We start from the raw sequence: 20,920 nt of genomic DNA, 5'->3' as shown, positions 1-20,920 counted from the left end.
CCCACTCTATTCATGGTCAACCGGGAATTTATTGATTCAAAGTCCCTCTAAGCTTCCTTGAGCCTTCGAAGCCATCCTACATAACACGGGCACTTACCACTCGGCCCTTTGCCCTCTCAGGTGCTCAAATGATTAAAAAATCTCCCTCGAGAGCATAGGACCCCCACTTGCATGTGAGTTATTCCACACTCCGCAGAGTGTTAAGGAGCATTGGGTTGGGGACCCCAATGTCCTGAACCACCTCTGTCTGATTATCTTTGTTTGGCCATCCATCGTGATTACGATTTATTGCTACATTGTCGATTTTTTATGGGGCGGCTGGTTCTTCGATTTGAATGGGCTCGGGATAACCTCCACTTGCGCTTCAATATCGTGTTGAGTTTCCTTAGCAACACCCAGTTCTTTGTATTGGGGAGCTCTTTGAGCGTGACCTCACTCAGCATCTCGACGTTTCTTAGGAGCCATGAAAGAAGTTGATGGATTCGAGCAGTGCTCACACGTAGATATGGAGAGAGAGAGAGAGAGAAAGAGAGAGAGAGAGAGAGATTTGACTAGTTGCAACAGAGCTTCATCACATCAACCATCAGAGAGACTTTTGCACGGGTCGTTGTTGTGTCTGTGTGTGTTCTTGACATGACGCTCTACGCATGTTTATATAGTAATTGGGGGGGGGGGGGGGGGGGGGGGCGGGCTAGGGGAGGGGATAAAGAGATGATGTTTGTTTTTTAACGTTTTTTATGATGTTATCGACGATAAAGAGAGAACGCCTTCTTTTAGTGTTTTTGGCAACGTCATTAACGATGTCTAGGAGAGGCTCCATTTTCATAGTACGAGGATACCAATTTAATGAATATATGGGCGAGCACCACACATCTTGTCGTCGGACGGCATCACTCCAAGGCTCACGACTAAAGCGACGATCAAGGCATAGACCTTGGCATCTTGACCTTGGCATACTTAGTAACAGATTACGAAAGCTTCATTTACACCTTTGGATGCGCATGAGAAGCTCTTACTAGTTTAGAGACGGTTGGATGCGCATGAGAAGCTCATACTAGCTTGTAGGACCGCTGGGAGTTACTAAGAAGGCTAGTCGCTTCAAAAATAATTCAAAAAGTAGAACTGGTGTGATTCAGTTTCAAGCTCTCCGAAACAGCGTCTCGAGGGTCAAAGGCTGCCCTCAATATCTCTTTATGGTGAGAGACGATGGGCGAGGGTATGGGATGCACGTCGTGGACGTTTCTCGCAATACTGAATACGATTCGGAAATGCGAGCTATATACCTAGGTTGAGATTGTGTCAGAAAAGAGGATCTCTCTCTCTCTCTGTGTCTGTGTCCGATATTGGGTTTGTGGGAGACGAGAAACCTGTTGGGGACATGCTAACTAGCATAAGGCGGCCTTACTAGCAGAAAATTGGGAGAGACGCAGGTAGAGATCGTTTACGAAATACAAGAAAGATCCTGCTCAATCGTGCTGAAACAGCATACACTGAGCGATTCTGGTGGACAATGCAAGTAATTAGGTCGTTTAGAATTAGAACATGTGCAGGCGCACCAATGATGTGGCTGAATCAGCTAGTGTCATTGACCACGATCGTAGTAATTATATTGGTAGTTTTATCGACGATACAGCAAGCGCGGGCCATTGGATTGAGTAGCAATGACGGCGCGCTCCTCCCCTCTAAAGGCGATGTCTACATCGTCCGATTCAGGGATCCCTCGGCCGTGGCCACTTATGGGAGCAGCGCTTCTGATCGATCCTCTCGCAATCGTGCCAGGTAATTTGATTACCATGGTTTAGCTTCATCAAGGCGTATTTTGAGTAACCAAAGCCACTGCATAGATTTGAACAAAAGTGCGCGAATCTCCATCTTAACTAGTTTCCTCCTCGTTGGATTGTATTTGCTACTTATTACGAAAGCTCACCTTCTCACAGGTATGCGGCTGCAAGAAACTATTCGGACCATCTGCGGGCAAGGCATGACCAGTTCCTTCAGCAGCGCCTTCAACCGGGCTCCTACCAAAAGCTTTACAGTCTCACCAATGTCATCAATGGAGCAATCATAAGCTTGAGCGATCTTAACCTTGTAAGTATATGCACGTTCACTTCTAATAACCGAAAAAGTTGCAACCTAATGATTACAGATACCTTTCTTTGACTCTTTTTAAAAATAAAAAGGCGAATGGGTGTATTTCCATTAATAAGTAAGAAAAAGTTGCAGCACACGTAAATGCATCGACTAAAATACAAGCCTTCCACTCCTTACAGAACAACTAGAAGATCCAATGACAATCTTTGAGCTTTCCTAGAAGGGCAAGTAACTAGTATGTAAGCCCAAGGATGCCATAGCAAGGGCATGATTTTTTCAAGTGCCAAAAACAAATTGATTCATACAACATACATGCTTAAGAGTCATATCCCTTACAAGATTGAGTAGCATCAAAGTGGATTCATCTTTCCCTCCTTGATCTCCAAATAGAGCAGTTTTTGTGGAGATAGAGTCCTTAAGATTAGCAACCCTCATCCAATGTTTGACCCTAGTCCCAAACATGTCTAACTTCTAGGCAGTCCCAAACAAGATGGGTGATGGACTCTTCCTTACTTTTGCATCAAATATAGAAAGGGGTTATCTTAAAGAACTTAGATAATCGGTCTTTAACATGGACTTGTTGAGAATCAACCTCCACATGAAGGAATTTTACTTCCTATGGCCATTAGATCCCTTTGAGGTATATATTCCAATTTTCATCTAGATCTTGTGCAACCTAGAATTGTCATATTTTAACCTATAGATCACCTTCGATCATGCCTACAATCAAGTGCCTCCACGCATCCAAGAATTGCTCAGCCAACTCCTCAATAGGAAGGCCCATGTTTGACTTTCCTAAACAGACTTGATCAATGATGAGTTGTTTCTCCACTACTATCACATCGACATCATGGTGTTTCATAGCATGTCAGTAATCCATACACTCCTCTACATCAGCATGCCCAAATGAATGAATTAGACCATTGTTCTCTACTCTCTAGCATTTACCCCACTTGCTCCCTCTTGCATTTATGTAGGTTGGGGAAGGATATGTGTCACTTTTGTCAGTGATGTGTAAGAGTTAAAGCTCCTGACAACTTTAAATGCACTTAACTTGCCACTCTCAGCACATTCAACTTGCCATAGTTATGTGGGTCAAACTATGGTGACTTGCAGGAACTACCTCTCTTTGACTTCTAAAAGAAAGGCTTCTCATTCACAAAGCCAACTAATACTTGTCAAACTTTCTTCTAATAAACACCATACCATGTAAGCCTTACCTTACTAGACCTACTATGCTTAGGGAAGTAATTAGGCTTATTATTCACAAAGACAACTAGTACTTGTTAAATCTTCTTTTAATAAACACCATACCATGTAAGCCTCACCTTACTAGACCTTCTATGCTTAAGGAAGTCATGAGGCTTTCTTTCTTTCTTAGAGTCAAAATTGTGTCATGCTAGGACCTCAGTTGCTAGAATTTAGGAAAGTCTTACAAAGTATATGGTCTTGCAATTCTCTTAGTACCTTAACTTCAGGGCATATTAATCATCCCCCTTCTTCTCTTGCTTAATGCAAAAACGAAGGTTCCAATTTTGTCACAACTCATAGGACCTTGACAAAGGTGTACAAGGAGAGGAAGGAGCTTGAGTTATTCTAGCCCACTATTATGGGGATCTTGAACTCAATTTATTGATGTCCTTCCATTTACTCTTGTACAAACACAAGGTATTTGTTACTAAGTTAACCAAATGGCATAAAAGAAGTAATTGCTTGTACATGATGACCCAAACAACTCAACAAAAAATTGCGCAAGATTTGAGGATACTTTGTGCTGAAGGATGCAAGTGTTTGAGCTTAAACAATAATCTACATATTTGGCTCAAAAGAATTTCCAAGTTTCGCACTATATGTTTGATGATATCATAGGAGACTAGAACATTGAAAATATTCTAACTAGTTACTTGTCAACAGGTCTCCTTATTGTTACAACAACCAAACATAGTTAGTGTTGAAAAAGATGTTCAAATGAAATCTCAAACAACATACTCCTATAACTTCATGAAACTTCCAAGCACCTTATGGTCCAAATCTGGTGGACAAAGCAATGCTGGAGAAGGAATCATCATTGGAGTCATTGATAGTGGTGTTGATCCCACACATCCAAGTTTCTCGTCAAATGTTACACCACGATATGGTCCTATACCAACAACGTTCAATGGCACTTGCGTGGCTACACCCAACTTCCCTCTTGGATCATGCAATCAAAAACTTATCGGTGCACAATACTTCATAAATGGTGCTATGGGTGCTGGTATATTCAATGCATCTTTTGACTTTGCTTCACCTCTAGATGGTGATGGGCATGGATGGTATGCGCTCTTTCATCTATATAGAGTTCATGTAAGCCAAGGCACAACTTTATGTTGTTAGTGTATTTGTTTATGAAGTTGATAACATATAAGTGGTAGGAAAAAGGTGAAATTACATAGAGATATTGAATTGAAATGTAAGAGTGCCTAATAGTGAATATGAACTTAAAGTGTGAAACTTTTAACTTTTCTAAATAATGTTTACATGGGAAACTCACTTGTTGATCAACTAATGCATAAATATTCATGTGCATTGTCAGAACTTGCATGTAATGAGCGCGCGCACACACACACACACAATGTGTATGTGTGTGTGTGTGATGTTCTTTAAAATTGGCCAAAATTTTTAGATTCATGTGCAGCCATGTTACATCGATTGCTGGTGGCAACAATGGTGTGCAACTGGCATTCCAATCAACAAATTCCATTACTAACTTCTCTGCCTACATGACTGGTCAAACCATTTCTGGTGCAGCACCTCGCGCGAGGTAGGCTTGTTCTCTCTCTCTCTCTCTCTCTCTCTCTCTCTCTCTCTCTCTCTCTCTCTCTCTCTCTCTCTCTCTCTCTCTCTCTCTCTCTCTCTCTCTCTCTCTCTCTCTCTCTCTCTCTCTCTCTCTCTCTCTCTCTCTCTCTCTCTCTCTCTTCCCCCCAACATATGTTGATATGAACAAGGATTAGTTACAAGGCGCATCATCATCTAATTGTTTATTCGATGAACTTCCTTCAATGTTAATACTTATATTACTATCTTTGAGATCTTACATAAGAGCTAGTAAGAGTTGTTTTGACATTGATTTTGACCCACATCAAGGATGATTTTAACATACGTGCACATTTCAAATGCACTTACGTTTGTGAATTCTTATTAAACCTCATATAGACAAGAATAGACGCATTGCAAAATTTCTTGACTCCCATGTCATGTCGATTTATTTCAAAGAATTAGTGAGATAAAAATTGTACAAGTTGTAGAAATAATAGATTCTAGACAATATGTGAGCTATCGTGCCAATGATGGACTTACGACACTTGTCTACCTATACATAGAATAAGTATGACACATATTTAGTGATGAATATTGCTTATATGGAAGTCACTTTTCTGATAATGTTTCAAGATGAGGCAAGGGATTTTAGGCATCAAGCATGGAAAAGCAAGTCTTCATTACCTCGAAATCAAAGCACTTTTTTGCAAATGTGTTCCAATAAGGCATGGATTAGGCCTCAAAGTTGATATAGTCTTAACTCAATGTGTTCTAAGTTCTTCTAGTTTCAAATAAGACATGGATTAGGCCTCAAATTGATATATAGTCTCAACTTAATTTGTTTTAAGTTCTTCTAAACACTCATTTTGTTAATTACGTCTTTAGAAATGTGAAAGAAAAGGCCAAGCCCAAACATGATCTGTCACAAATAAAGATCATGAAGTGCATGACTACATTTTGTTCATTGTGTCTTTAGAAAGACAACAGAAATCCCCAAAGCCAAATTAAAATTATGAAGGCCAATAAGTTGATTCAAAAAGAACATTGCATTTGTTTAGCATTGCCCTATCTCACAAAGGCATTTTCTTACTTTTTTGTTTACTTAGGCTTTCAATATACAAGACTATGTACAGAGAGGGTGGGACATTGTCGGATGTTCTTGCTGCAATAGAGCAGGTACAAATGATTAGACCCACTATGGGGCCTTTGAATAAATCTTCAAGTTCAAAGTTATAATTCTTGTTGATTATGTCATGTGTTTCTAAGTTTTGGTTAACTAAATGCCTTATAATCTTTAAATTGAAAATTCTTTTTACTTAGACATTAAACAAGTGCACAAGAAGAATAGAAGGCTAGAGTCTTAGTGGTTGAGAACGAATTAAAAATACCTAAAACAATGAATCCAATGGTATGCCCTTAGATCTATTACTCTTTACTTGATGGTTTTGCATGTTCAAGTAAGATATTTGCGTATTATCTCATCAAACCAACCATGTGTTGCAAGTGAAAAACTAGCTAATCTCTAAGCTTTACTTTTTTAGCATTACTTGTAAGGCCATGATATAGTAATAGTTAGGATGATCCAGCAATTCTTTAAGTGAAAATCACCTCTAGTCAATTGGCACATTATAAACTCTTTTATTTTCACTCTCTTTTTTTCAAGGTCTTGATCTCTCTTGCTTACCAATGATTAACAAAATTCAATTTATCATGGTGACTAGTTTTATCGTTGAAATGTGTAAAATTTCTCTAAGATCTCATGAAAATATTAGATTATTGTAAGATCTATTAAAATGTATCAAAATATTCTAAGATCTGATGACTAGTGGGTGAAAATATGGTGACTAGTTTTATATATTAAATTGTATAAGATTCCTCTTAAGGTATCATTATCAACCATGAATTTTTTTTAAAAAAACTTATACTATACATATTCATTTAGATACATAAAAATAATGCTTAGGAAAAGGATGCAAAGATACAAGCTTAGTGTAATCTAGTTCATACTATTGGTATGCAATGTGCTCAAATTTCAATCATTGGTTTTAGGTCGATTTCATAACACATAAATATGTACTCTAGATCTAGGGTTGTTATGGAAAAGAGTAAGAGGAAAGTCTTAAGCTTGGCTTAGACTAAATCCTTAATGTGTAAGTATTAACATACATTAGTTAAATTGTAGTCCTGGAGTCCTCTTTCCTTCAGATACTATGCTAGGAGCTTTGAGCTTACTTACTACTATAGACCAAAAGACTACTCTTAAGTGAGCACTTTCTGTGTGCGTGCTTAATATTTCATTGCATTACCTGCAATATCAATGTTCTCTACTTCCATCGGTTCCATCGCAACAATCGTCATGTTAAGCCATCTCGGCCAAAACAACCTACACCCTCATTTCTCTCAATCAACCCCTTCTTGTGTTTATGTTTGTGAATTGAGTAGAGAATTGTCTTGTTCACCTTGAAAGAAGGAACGGTTCTCTGTTCATGAAAAAGGTTATGTTAACAAAGCTAAAAAAGAAAAATCTTGCATTGAAAATCCTAAATCCTTAGGAAAAGTTAAATTTGCTTTGTTTAGATTGGTCACTATTTATATATTTCGTAGATGGAAGGCATTGAGAATGGAGGTGATGTCTTGTAGTGGTTGTCTAGAATACCAAGGCCAAAAACCGGGTCCAAGTAGCAAGCCTACTTCTTGGAAGAATGCGCATTTATGTTGATCTTCATGATTTGACACTTTCTTTTTATTGCTTACATATTAGTGAGAGGTATGGACGTGTTCCAGCGCATCATCTGCGGGAAGCAGGCTCGATGGATGGACTGCTCGTCTCTGTAGGTTTTGTCATCATCCTCCCTTCGATATCTTGAATCTGAGCGAAACTTGAGAGCACGTGACCCGGTTTTTGGAGCCAGTTGAGGCTGCTTTTGGTTGCAACCGCCGAGTTTGCCGCTCCTCGTTTGTTTGTTTGCAGCCTGGCTGGCTGGCTATGTTGTCTTTGCTGGAAGAGGCAAAGAACCACCAGGAACAAGAAGAGGGGAAGGGGAGGGCGAGGGCGAGGGCGAAGCAGGAGCAGTTTGGTAAGCTGCAGGATCGTCGTTGTTTGGAGATGAAGGGAGCGTGCGGATAGCTCAAGCTTTCATTCTTTGGTCATTCCCAAAAAAATCCATTTATGCACTCTATAGGAAAAACGAGATCAGAAATCTTAGCCAAAATGCGACAGAGAGAACTGCACGTGCTATTAATAGCAAGACATATACATTGATATCGATAATTATCGGGGTTCCAACCTCTCTTCTCTTCGTTTCAGTTCACTCTAATTACAATGCAATACTGATACCGATACCGATACTAACAATCATCATTTTCTAAATTTTTGCAAAGGCGGTGATAGATGGCGTGCACGTGATAAGCATGTCGATCTGCCCGGCTGCACCGCCGGGCGGGGTGACGCACATTAGCGCGCTGGACGTGGCGATGCTGGCGGCAGTGCAGGCGAACGTGGTGGTGGTGCAGGCGGCCGGCAACTTCGGGCCATCCGCTGGTACTGTGGCTTCCTTCTCCCCCTGGATCATCACTGTCGGATCCGCTTCCACTGACCGAACCTTCAGAGCTTCCGTCACTCTCGGTAACAACAACACCCTGCTTGCCTTCGGTATCACAGGTACGTTGCTTTCTTCTTCCTACCCCGTTACATAAATGGAAGCCCTTAATTGCATTGACCTTCTTACCTAGCTAGATATTAGGTGAATGCTAGCCCGAGGTGCCTCCTTCACAAAAGCTCATGATGTGGTCATAATTCACAACGTGGAAATTATCTGCATATGCATCATTGTTTTTATTCCACCTTAAGGCTTTCATCAAGCATGAATCATGATGGTAGTAGACAAATGTTTTTCATGATAAATGTGAGGACTTTTGAGATGAAGTCTCGTGGTTCAAGTGAAGGCATAACCAAAAGTAAGCTCTTGTACGAGTTTGAAATTGTCAAGCTTGGATTTCATAACTTCATAAATCCCCCAACAAAAAACAAAATTTAAAGGTTTCAAACCTACAACTTTAAAACATTTTTAGTCCCAAAAATAGCAAATACATGTAATTTGATTTCAAATCTCTCCTAAATTTTTGAGTTAACGGTTTTTGTATTTACTACCAAAAATATTTTTTGTGAATGCATGATACTTCTATTTCAACAAAGTATCGAAATTGCTAAAGTAGAGTGTCAAACTTAGGCATGTACCCAAGGGCCTCTACTTCAACAAATCATTTGATGAGCATATCCACCAAAGTCTAGTCCACACAACAAGTTTATGCTTGTGCACACCTTTTTCTTGAATAAGATTACTCACACCTTGATACGTGCATCCACGTGAGTGAATGAAACGTACCTAAGAGTGACAAGGGAATCAATCATTTGCCTTTACTAGGATTAGTGTATGGATCATGAAAGAGGGGGAAAAGGGAGAGGAAGAGACAATTTCCAACATGGAAAAGTGACTTAAAAACTAATGGGGAAGACAAGTGCCCACTAGCGAGATAATCACCATCTTTATGAGCCACCTGCATTGAATGCATGGAGGAAGAGAAAAATAGGAACTAATGGGAAGGATACCCACTAGAGAGCTAATAAACCCACCTCTTAAGCCATCAGCATTGGAGAGAGAAGGAACTTTAGATGCCAAAGAGGATATACTGAGTGCTCCACAACACTTGGCTTCTCCAAAATGGTATCAATGGGAACTAGGGCCCTTCATGCGCTCATGCAAACCATAGCCAAAAGTCAGATATCACAAAACAACATTGCCATGATCTATTTTAGCATTTTTATCCCTAGCTATCATGGTAAGCCTTGAGGGGACAAACTTGTTAGCATATGAACTTTGGAATCCTCTAACCCAATGATACATCAAATTGAGATGGGTATGCAGTACAAGGTTCAACTATTAGTCTAAGGGAAGGTGTCTCTACAACTTCTAATATGAAACTTCGGCTAAGCAACATTCTTTAGCTCTGATATCATACTGTGAAAATCTTGCAAACAGTAAGATATAACAAAAGCAAAACAAAAAATCACAAGGTGAAAATATGAGAAACTATCGAAAGTTAAGATAACTCTAACATAGCTTATGAAACGAACCTTCCTCCTTGAATAGGGTGGTACTTACCTAATTTAACACTAATTAAAGCAAGTAATTAATTCACATAAATTAAAATTAATCTTGGACAATGGATAGCCTGTTGGCCCCAAAACTGGTGCCCCTTGCAATATTTGTCTAGCTTTTATTATAAATGCATGGACTACAATTGAGATTCTCTAATCTCCTCCACCAATCCATGTGCCTCTTGCTATCAAAATAACCAACAAGCATTCAAACTAATTTGCCCCTTAGTTTGCTTGGGGAATTAGCCTTCACCTTACTCCTTGCGATATAAATTTAGCCCCAAATTAATATAGGTTAGTTGGCCTCTTGAATCACCTTGAAATTCTTTAATTTCAACTATTGGAATTCAAGTCCTATGCTCTCAATTCTAAGCATGTATCTTAAGGTGAGTATCCTAATTTCTATTGTAAATTAAGATTTACAATAGAGATTTTCCAATATATTTACCTTTGATATCTTTAACTACTAGAAAATATTGAGGGAGGTTTGAGAAATGCTTATAGGATGAAAGAGAATGTTAAAGGAAAAATTTAGACTTCCACTACAAGAAAATGAAAAAAATCAATTGCATGTGTAAATAACCATGAAAGCCATCTCCATTGATGGAATACACCAAGTATGCTATTTGACTGAAACATCCCTCAAATTGTTGTCAGCTATATTACTATAGTGTTTTATGATATGTTGTCACTAGCTCTTAGAGAATCTCTTATTGGTTGGAAATAGCATGTCAATTGTTGTAGCAGCTATAGTAGTCTTGTCTCTATCTCTCTCAACTTGCACAAGGTTGGAATCTCTCTCTCTCTCTCTCTCTCTCTCTCTCTCTCTCTCTCTCTCTCTCTCTCTCTCTCTCTCTCTCTCTCTCTCTCTCTCTCAACCTCAACCTCAACCTCAAAAACATATTCCCCTATTGCACATGCAAGTTTTGCCAAGTTTGTCTTCTAATCTCATTTTTTAAAATTATCAAATTTATTAAATTAACTTTTAGATATAATAATTATTGTAATACTTCAAAAAATAATTCCAATAGCCAATAATTACATTAGCTAGGTTAATTTTTCTCCCCAAGTATCCCTGAGTAGTTATTGATCCTAAACTAGTATTAATTTATTAATTAATATCTAGCCTTTAAAATAACTTATTATAACTTTTGCCTTTGGCACCAACTGATATATCAAGGTCCTAGGTTTCACACTGTGAAATAATTAACTTGTATCTCATATATCCATCACATTAACACGTTTGATGAAACTAGTCTTTCTTCTTAGATAGGATGGTAAATAATCTAATTTAGCACTAACTACAGCAAGCATAAAATTCACATAAACTAAAAATATTAATTTTATCACTTTAATATTGGACATGAATACCATGTTGGCCCCAAAATTGGCACCTCTTGTGGTATTTCTTTATCGTATATTGCAAATTGAAGGAATATAATTGAGATCCTTTGATTGTTATGAAAGCCCTAGACTGTACTCGAGAGACTAAACTAGATGCAAGATTTGTTACAAGAATTCTGATTACAAGATAATCCCACGTAGGGGCACAAGGTACAATGATAATTTAACAAGGCACGAAAAACCCCACAACTCAGAACCGTAGGTATAGACAATAAGACTTGATAGGATATGAAAGATCCCATAACCCCGGACTGTAGGTATGAATACAAGATATCAAAATTACAAGATCTCTCTCAACGGGGATAAACAAGATGCAAGATAGTACTAGACAAGATCTCGTACTACGAGATTACAAGGTAACGAGACAACAAGAGCATAATTGAAAACAAGACAAAACTAAATACCATGACTAGACAAGAACTAGAACTGGAACTCAAAGTTACTTACTTAGAGGTCTCGACACCTTGAGCTCCCAAGACTGCCATTGGCAAGATTGAGCAGCCCTATGGTGAGCCCCTCCTTTTCTAGGTGTTGAAGGGCATCTAAAGAACTAGAATATTCCATGAATTGTCAATGATGCAAGCAATGACATAGAATATCTTCTAAAAGGCTCTATGATGGCATGGCAAAGGTGGGTTCGCATAGTTGGCTCAAGAATGTCTTATTGAGAGTGTATTTGCATAGGGTGTGGATTCATATGTATGAGCAAGAATTAATATGTATACTTAATCATGGCATGTCCGTGACATTGATCTCCTTCGCTAATCCAAGTATCTCTTACTATCAAAATTGACCAACAAGCCTCCAAACCAATTTACCCCTTAGTTTTCTTAGCGATTAGCCTTCACCCTACTCTTTGAAAGACAAATTTAATCCCAAATCTGATATTGGCTGGTTGGCCTCCTAAATCTCCCTAAAATATCTCAATTTCAAGTACTAGAATTCAAGTCCTACGCTCTCAATTCTAATCACGCATCCCCAAGAAGTTATCAAAATCTTAATTTCTCTTGTAAATTACAGTTTAGAGCAAGATTGGCTAAAATCTCTTTCTTTGATGGCTCAAACTATTGAAATATACTGAGATAACTTGAGAGAAGGATGAGGGATGAGAGAAAATATTGTAAAAAGATAAATTTCAGAGTTTCATCGCAAAAAATGCTTTTAAAATGCTATTGTTCTACTCAAAGAGTCATGGAAGTTATCATCTATAACCTACGATCACTAGAAAGACTGTTGTCACGTCCTATATACTATATCCTCTGCACCAAAAGGACCTTGGAATGTCATCATATATTCTTGGAGAGCTCCAAACTACTATCACATGCTATAGGACTAATCCATGATTGTTGCAAATCACATCAACATCTCCTTACTCTCTAATAGCCTCCTCTCTCACAATGGCTAGAATAGACTTCTATCAATCCCTCAAAATACTTTTCATTTTTCAACATTCTAATCTCATTTTTTAACATTATTCAATTTATAAATTAACTTTTAAAATATTAATTTTAACTTTTACTTTAATAATTATTCTAATACTCAAATTTTATTTTACTTAACTAATAATTATATTGGCTAGGCTAATTTGTCTTCCAAGTATCCATTAGTAGTTATTGATCCTTATATTGATATTAACTAACTAATTAATACCTAATGCCTACTCTCTAATGTCACCACTGACATTAGTCGCCAACAAATTAGTCTCCTAACACCGAGTATCACCTAGTACATGTCATGCATAACTTATTATAACTTTTATCTTTAACACCCATTGCATACTCGAAGTTCTTTGTTTGTTATAATGAAATAACTGTCATCATATGCATCACATATCCTAAACAACCTTGTATATTTGATTAATAACTTAATCAAATGTTATCGATTGGATTGAAGCATCCCAAAATTTTACATCCCCGTGATAGACCTCCCCCTTAAAATTCATACAATTGTCCTCGATTGTACTACATTGTGCCAAAGCAAAAGCATCCTACATTGTAATTTCCACAAGGCATCGCAATCATAACATTGGCCATTATTGTCTAACCATACCACATGCCCTAAACCTTATTGAAAATTTCCAACTAGCATAAACATGATATAAATCTGAAATACAGTCCATAATTGTTGTTAGAAACTTCTTGAATATATCCATAACTCATGTTTCTCAACTATTCTGACTTCAAAACCATAGTAAAGCATATTTTCAACATAAACCATGGTTAAAACTCTCAATGGCATTTACTAACATGTTGTTAGCCACGGAACCTAATGTAAACCATTGAAAACTAAGCATAATCTAATCATAAACAAATGATTTGGTAATCTGAGAACTCATCACTAATCGATTACAAAAATCGACTAGCAATCAATGCAAAAACTAATCCAAAAGTGATCATAAACAGTTCTCAAACAAATCAAAAACTGAGTTGAAACTTATCTTCTTCTTTTTTTTAAACTGAGACAAGAACTCATGCTAAACTAATCATTAACTGATACAAAAGAATAGTTTCAATGCCCGAGTAAAACTCATACTCATCTACATGCATTTCACAATGTCTAGTACATTGAGTAGTGGCCCCATAGCAAACATTTTATTAGCATAGTACCTTAGATATATATTAAATATATCCGAGATCCACTATATACGAGAGATGTCCACAACTAGTGGAGTGGAAGTATTATCTTCCCCTTGAGCATCAGGTAATACTCCGTATCTCTGCTCCATTGAACATGTCTAAGCTCAAACTTAAGTTGACTCTAACTGAAAGGCAAATCAGATGGTCTGCCAAGTCATCCTCTTCCATTCACTTTGCATCTATTGGTGGTGAAACAATGCTAAAGTTTCATCAAAACCTCCACTAGACTATAGGCATTTCTTCCCCTTAAGCATTGCAATGCTTTATACTTTCATATTACTGCAATTTCAACTTAACTAATATACAACATTGCATTGAGTTAACTAGTCCCTTATGTGAACTTCATAAACTAAAAGCACCAAATGCATTTAAAAACATTCGTTTTGGCATACTTTAGACCATTACAATGTGATTATACATATGATTTTGCATACTGCCAACTATACCAAAATACATTTTTCCATACATTGCATATATTACTAGCTATATTTTTCTTCATGATTAACATTGTACGAAGCATTTGTATGACCAACATTACTACCATGAGTCTCAAACACAATAAGCTGTATATATGCATTACCAAACTTGCCACTTTGTGCCCCAACATCGTACCAACATTGTTATATATGGGGTTTTGCATATTACCAATTATACTCAGATACATTTGACCTTGCACACCATGCTTTGGTTACTACATATCATAAATATTTGTGTCATACATCTCTATATGTGGTCGTTGACCCACCATAACATGGAAACTAATACCAGCACCAAAGTATCATGGCTACTCCATCATTGCATGTATGCCTTGCTATTCAAAAAACATTGGATTGATACTTCTAAATTGACCTTGCGTATGCATCAATTGCCCCAATGGCATCATTTACTTATGCTCACTATCCACATTTAAAAACATCATGTTGTATTGGCTCTTCCTTTGATACATTTTGCTGTACTAAAGCTCTTGAAGATGATTTCCTCTTCTTGTCTTTGCTATCCTCTTTTAAGGAGCACAAAAAGCGCATAAACTAAGGATCATTTGCCAATTGCATAAACATTTCAATACTCTTCTTAGCTACTCTTTAAATTGATCATCAAATTCATCTTTCTCTTGCTGATCATCAACTTCTAAAGGCCTAGAAGGACCCACATTTTAGTCTAAACCAACATTATCAAATTACTATCTATATTGTGCGCCTTATCCAAGATCAAGCATTACATTTTTTTTCATTTCCATGTAAATGTTCATATTGAGAGACATCACTGTTTTATTGCATCTTATTATATGAAGACATATCTATAATTTCTCAACTGAGATAAAAAATAAATACTAGCACAAAGCTTTGACTCACAATCAAGTGCCTCGAGCCCACCAAATCAAGGAATTAAGTAGTATCCTAGCAATGGAACCTTGAAACCAACCTTCCTTCTCAAATAGGGTGGTAAATAACTTTGTTTAACACTAATTACAAGCATAAAATTCACATAAATTAAAAACACAAATATTACCACTTTAATATTGGACATGGATATCCTACTGGCCACAAAATTGACACCCTTACAATATTTCTCAATTTCAACTGCTAAAATTTAAAACTAAGCTCTCAAATCTAAGCACGCATCTCAAAGCAACTATTAAAAACCTAATTTATGCTTGTAAATTACAATTAACAACAAAGATTAATTAAAATCTCTTCCTTTGATAGCTCAAACTACTAAGAAATGCTAAGATAACTTAAGACATCGAAAAATGAGAGAGAATCCTATAAAGAGAGAAAGTAGAAAGTTTCATCATAAGAAATGCTTTAAAACCATTTTTTTTCACCTGCATGGTCAAGTTTTATCAAACAAGTAGCGATCTTCTAATCCTATTTTTCAACATTATCTAGCTATTAATTTAATAACCATAAAATAACTTCCATGTGCATCACATGTGCTAAACAACCTTGCACATATTATTAATAAAATAATCAAATGTTATCAATAAAATTAAAGCATCTCAAAATTTCACATCCCCGTGACATTTGAGTAGCTTTTAATCAAATGCTAAGCGTAGCAATAAAATTTCACATCCTTATGACAACTTATATATCCAAAGAATGAAAGGGAAAATACGATGCACCAAGCAAGAGCCTCTTGCTATTTGAGAGCTCTCACAGAGCAAGTTTGGGAGGCAAAATGTGCATTACTTGACCCATGGTGAGTTTGGGAAGGAATTCCATGAAATAAGGGAAGGAACTGTGAACTTTTGCTACATAGTAAAAGTTGAGCAATAAGTGTGGGTTTCACACTCACTACCTATAATAGGATCTCATACTCTTTGTTACCACACACACCACTGGTTGCACTGATCACCCTGGTAACCGTTATCAGCATGGGAAGGTGCTTCCAAACTTTGGTGTAAGTTAACTCTCATGCTCTTTTTATGGTCCTTTTCAAACTTACTCTGGGAAAAACCTCTAAGCAGTAGCTCATAAATGAGGCTAGAGGTTGAAAAGTACAAGAAATGCCTTCTATGAGAATCTGCCATATTTGCATACAAAATATGCAGTCAATTTGTGCACTGGAGTTTGGCCACCTAGAAATCATATCCAATAATCCAACCACAAAAAAATCTGGCCCACCCATAATAAATGCTGTCTGATTGATAGACCACCAAGTTGCAGGGTGTCATTCCCCACTGCCTGTCCTGGCTGCTGTTAGCAGCCGGCCTGTCACATTATTATGGTTGCATCTCCTATATCTAGTAAAATACATTCGTCAAACTGTTCTCAGCAACTTGTTTGCTTAACTGAACAAAATCTCCCAGTGCAATTAGTCACTCTACAATTATCACAAATTGGTATTCTCATAATGGCATAACTTATTCCATGCAACACATTACCTTGCAACGAGCAAATAGGGCTGCAAAATCTATATGGTCCAATTCTTTCCCCAAAGGCTCTACTATGTAGGGTTCCAACATGTGATCAAACCCCACTTAGTATCCCTTTTACAGCAAGCATCAAGGCAAATCTGATTGCAGTCACAATTGATTTCTAGAGAGCCATCCATATCTACTGAAGCAACAGTTTAGAACTGAATGCCCATTTAAAAGACTCCAAGTTTTTCACGCTGCCATGCATCCATTTGAATAATTACAAGATGTCTTGTGAGCATCAGCAACTTACATAGATCATAAACACCATATTGTGTTTAGTGGTTGATTCTTGTTTGTATTGTCTGACAAGTTTTCTTCCTGATTTTTCAAATCCTGCAGGACCAACAGGTGGTTTGGCTCCTTTGATATACTCTGGTGATGTAATAAGTAATTCAACAGCTGCTTCACCTACTACATGTCAAGACCCCACAGTCCTGAATGCCTCGCTGATAGGTGGAAGAATGTTAATGTGCGACTACACAAGTGACTTTGATGTTGGGTTTGCAACTTTATCGATGGTTGGGAAGACAGCAGCAGCATTGAACGCAAGTGGATTTCTGCTCTTACAGACCGAATCCTTTACTACATCATCCTTCTTCAACCCTCCCCTCTTCCCAATCCCAGGGGCCTTCATTCTGTCACTTGCTTCTGCACAGGTAAGCAATAATGTCTTATTGTGCTGTATGTTTTGGGCTTTGCTAATTACCAACCTCACGTATAAGCTTCATAACCCATCGCCCATGTGCTGCCCTTTAGGTGCTCCAATCTATGAGAGGCATTACAGGTCAATTGGCAAGACCAAATAAATAATGATGTAGGGACATCATCCTTGTCACTGCCACGATTGCCCATTTAATGACTTACATGCATGTGCTCTTTAAAGATTTCAAGTATTGCACGTGCTAACTGTAAGAAGATTAGATTCGATGACATTACCCATATTCAAAACTTGATTGTCTGCAGAATGTTATGCAATACTACAACAGTGCAACAAGTAGAGATGTGGCATCTGGGATGTTCATCAAGACTACAGCTGTAGCTTCCATAGGCTATCCATTGACAGGACCAATGCAGTTTGGATCGAAGGCCCCTATAGTCCCCAACTACTCTGGAAGGGGCCCTGCAGTTGGCAACTCAAATCTAGGCCTTGCCTCTGATGTACTCAAACCAGATCTCATTGCTCCTGGAGATCAAATTTTTGCAGCTTGGACACCTTTGGGAATAGATGAGCCATCTTACACTGGTATGATAATGAGTTTTCAACAAAGCGTTGCAACTCTCTGGGCTACTTACAAGAACCTCTACTTAAAGGTTATGTATAACATAGTGCACAAGTTCTGTGAGGGTTCCTCCTGAAGCTAATGTATGGCCTAATGAACAATCTAAATCATTGGACCAATCTAGACATTGTGGAAGCAAAAGCATTCACATACACAGTAAATCTTGAGCTTGAACAGTGCATTCAATGATGTAATTTATTATTATATTTTGCAGGTCAACAATTTGCTATTCTGTCTGGAACCAGCATGGCCACACCTCACACAGCAGGTGTGGTAGCACTTCTAAGGCAATTGCATCCCAACTGGAGCCCTGCTGCCATTCACTCTGCATTGGTCACCAGTGCTTCCACACTAGACAACAAAAACACTACCATCTCAGCTGAGTATCCATTCAATGCACCTTACACACCGATGGGCACAGGTACCCCTTTTGATTTTGGGGGTGGCGAGATCAACCCAGCAGGTGCCAATGATCCTGGTCTCATCTTTGATGCAAGTATGGCATTCTTTTCCTTACCATTTTGAGCAAACAAACTCCATTCTCATACATTAAGACAGCCATACGTGCATGAATTTAGGCATCCATATGAAGGCATACCTTGTTTGGCAACCAAATATTTCGAATTGCAGCACGTATGCCACTCTGCCTTTAAAATTTAACACCATGCATACATCCATCTTGCAACCTATGGGAGTTCCAATTGGTGCCAATCCAAAATCTAGCACAGATACAATCACAATGCACAAGCATGTATATGTTTGCACAGCTTAACACAATATAATTTGACTAGTTATTGGACTCTCACAGCTTGTAGTAAGATTCACTCTGCACGAAATATATCAGATTGTCTAGTCATAAGACCCTTACGGATTAAGGCAAAATGCAGTGTGGATGAATGCCTCAGGGTCCCTGAAGTATCTGCTTAATTTATACAAGTTTTGAACATAGTACCCTGTACCCTGTTTTGAACAAAACAATTCCTGGTTGTGGGTAATACCTTGGCACTAGGATTCCAAGACTACGTGAATTTCCTGTGCTCCTTGGCACCATGGACAACTGCAAGCCAGGTACATAGCGCCACCGGAGGAACCTGCAACATCACGAGCGGTACAAAGCCCTCGGACCTGAACGGACCATCCATCACCATCGCCAGCCTAACGACGTCACGGGCTGTGACGAGGAAGGCAACCTCGGTGGGGAGCACAGTGGAGACGTACACGGCCAAGGTGACTGCACCCGCCGGGGTGTCAGTGACGGTATCGCCCTCTTCGTTCACGATCCAGCCCAACCAGACCCTCATCTTCATCGCCAATATGAAGGTCACCAAAGCGACTCGCAAGTTCGGCTTTGGGATGATCCAATGGAATGGCAACGCCGGGCATGTGGTCCAGATGCCCCTCGCCATCTTTCCACAGTCTCTGTGAAAACACACAAACAGGCGCGAATCCCTTCAATTCTTTTTTCATCAGTTCAATTTCTTGTGATGGCGGATTATCTCTCTCCTCCATCGCCATACTCGCAAATAAAAAACCATCCTCGTCCCCTTTGGTTCGCTCTGCAATGAGAGGAAAGAAGAAATCACAGCAGAGAAGAATCAGTGGGAACCTACAGGCTCATAATGCTGTACCTGCACAGATTCACTTCTGCTTACTGTGGGCTGCCGGTGCTGTCGTTTTATAGAAGTCCAAAAACCGCCCATTCGCGGTGAGGCAAATCCAGACACTGGTCCATCCATGGGTTTAAATTTTGATGCTGTTTTTTTTCACTGTAGTAATTAATTCACTTTCAAATTCTTAAGGAATATAGTTCCTAATTTGTATTAAAGTAAAAAAAGTAGATAGTATATCAAAATTGGGGCACTCTGTCCCTATGCTGAAAATATAGTGCTTGGCAGGTGGATATAACAGTACATTCTTAATCTTTTACTAATATTAACACAAGGTGGGGTGTGGGTGCCATGTGGCACGCACTTGCCCTCTCTCGTGCTTGCCACATGTCAGCATCTCGCAAACCCCCACAAATTGCGCTTACTCACCCATGCTCAGCACTTGCACACACCCACACAATGGAGACCACTCGATTAAAAAAAGGTCACAACCCCATGTATGTCGCATGCCATTCTTACCCTCTATTTATCCCACAGGCATGAACAGCCTTAGAGAGATCTTAAGGATCATATAAGATGAAAGTTTCAGACCTCCAAATTGTAAAAAAATCATGACTCCCCCCATTACATGTATCAGTGAAAGTGTGATGACAGAAAATGTCGAATGTCCGAAGTATTGGAGATATGGATATAAACATAAAATCCTACGTTTATTTGGATTATGTTGAAAATTTTATATATTGTAATATTCACCTTAATTCTTTTAGTATTTACACATTGTAATTTTTATATCATAAAACATATATTTTATATACATTATATAAGTATATATATTAATATTATGATATATATATTTTATGATATATAAATATATAATTTATGATATACATTATGCATATATATATATATATATATATATATATATAAAACGAATATATTTTATGATATATGATGTATAATAATATAAATAATAGTATATAGTAAAAAATATATGTTTATATATAGTGTACTTATAATAATATACTTAT

General features: G+C 38.0%; 1 protein-coding gene across 1 annotated transcript; it reads left to right on the top strand.

The window, feature by feature from the left end:
- The first annotated feature begins 1,184 nt into the window (after positions 1-1,184).
- LOC148038120 (subtilisin-like protease SBT2.5) lies at positions 1,185-20,120 on the top strand. The gene is made up of 10 exons (XM_087669167.1): positions 1,185-1,779; positions 1,938-2,088; positions 4,006-4,403; positions 4,766-4,891; positions 5,994-6,063; positions 8,269-8,548; positions 17,345-17,661; positions 17,969-18,248; positions 18,500-18,781; positions 19,295-20,120. Exons 1-10 carry the CDS (start codon positions 1,511-1,513, stop codon positions 19,708-19,710), a joined length of 2,589 nt encoding a protein of 862 aa, XP_087525293.1. The 5' UTR covers positions 1,185-1,510; the 3' UTR covers positions 19,711-20,120.
- Positions 20,121-20,920: the final 800 nt, after the last annotated feature.

Source organism: Lygodium microphyllum, chromosome 3, assembly GCF_053477565.2.
Source record: "Lygodium microphyllum isolate KBCC chromosome 3, Lygodium_microphyllum_v1.1.10, whole genome shotgun sequence".
Lineage (NCBI taxonomy): Eukaryota > Viridiplantae > Streptophyta > Polypodiopsida > Schizaeales > Lygodiaceae > Lygodium > Lygodium microphyllum.
The sequence above is the reverse complement of the archived record's forward strand: the minus strand, read 5'-3'. Positions and strand labels throughout refer to the sequence as shown.

What these genes read in the sequence shown, in the direction of transcription:
- LOC148038120 (XM_087669167.1), top strand. Translation starts at nt 1,511, where the DNA reads ATGCAAGTAATTAGGTCGTTTAGAATTAGAACATGTGCAGGCGCACCA. An exon ending in GCTTGAGCGATCTTAACCTT is followed by an intron (nt 2,089 to 4,005) that starts GTAAGTATATGC and finishes ACTTGTCAACAG; the next exon opens with GTCTCCTTATTGTTACAACA. An exon ending in GCTTGCCTTCGGTATCACAG is followed by an intron (nt 8,549 to 17,344) that starts GTACGTTGCTTT and finishes CAAATCCTGCAG; the next exon opens with GACCAACAGGTGGTTTGGCT.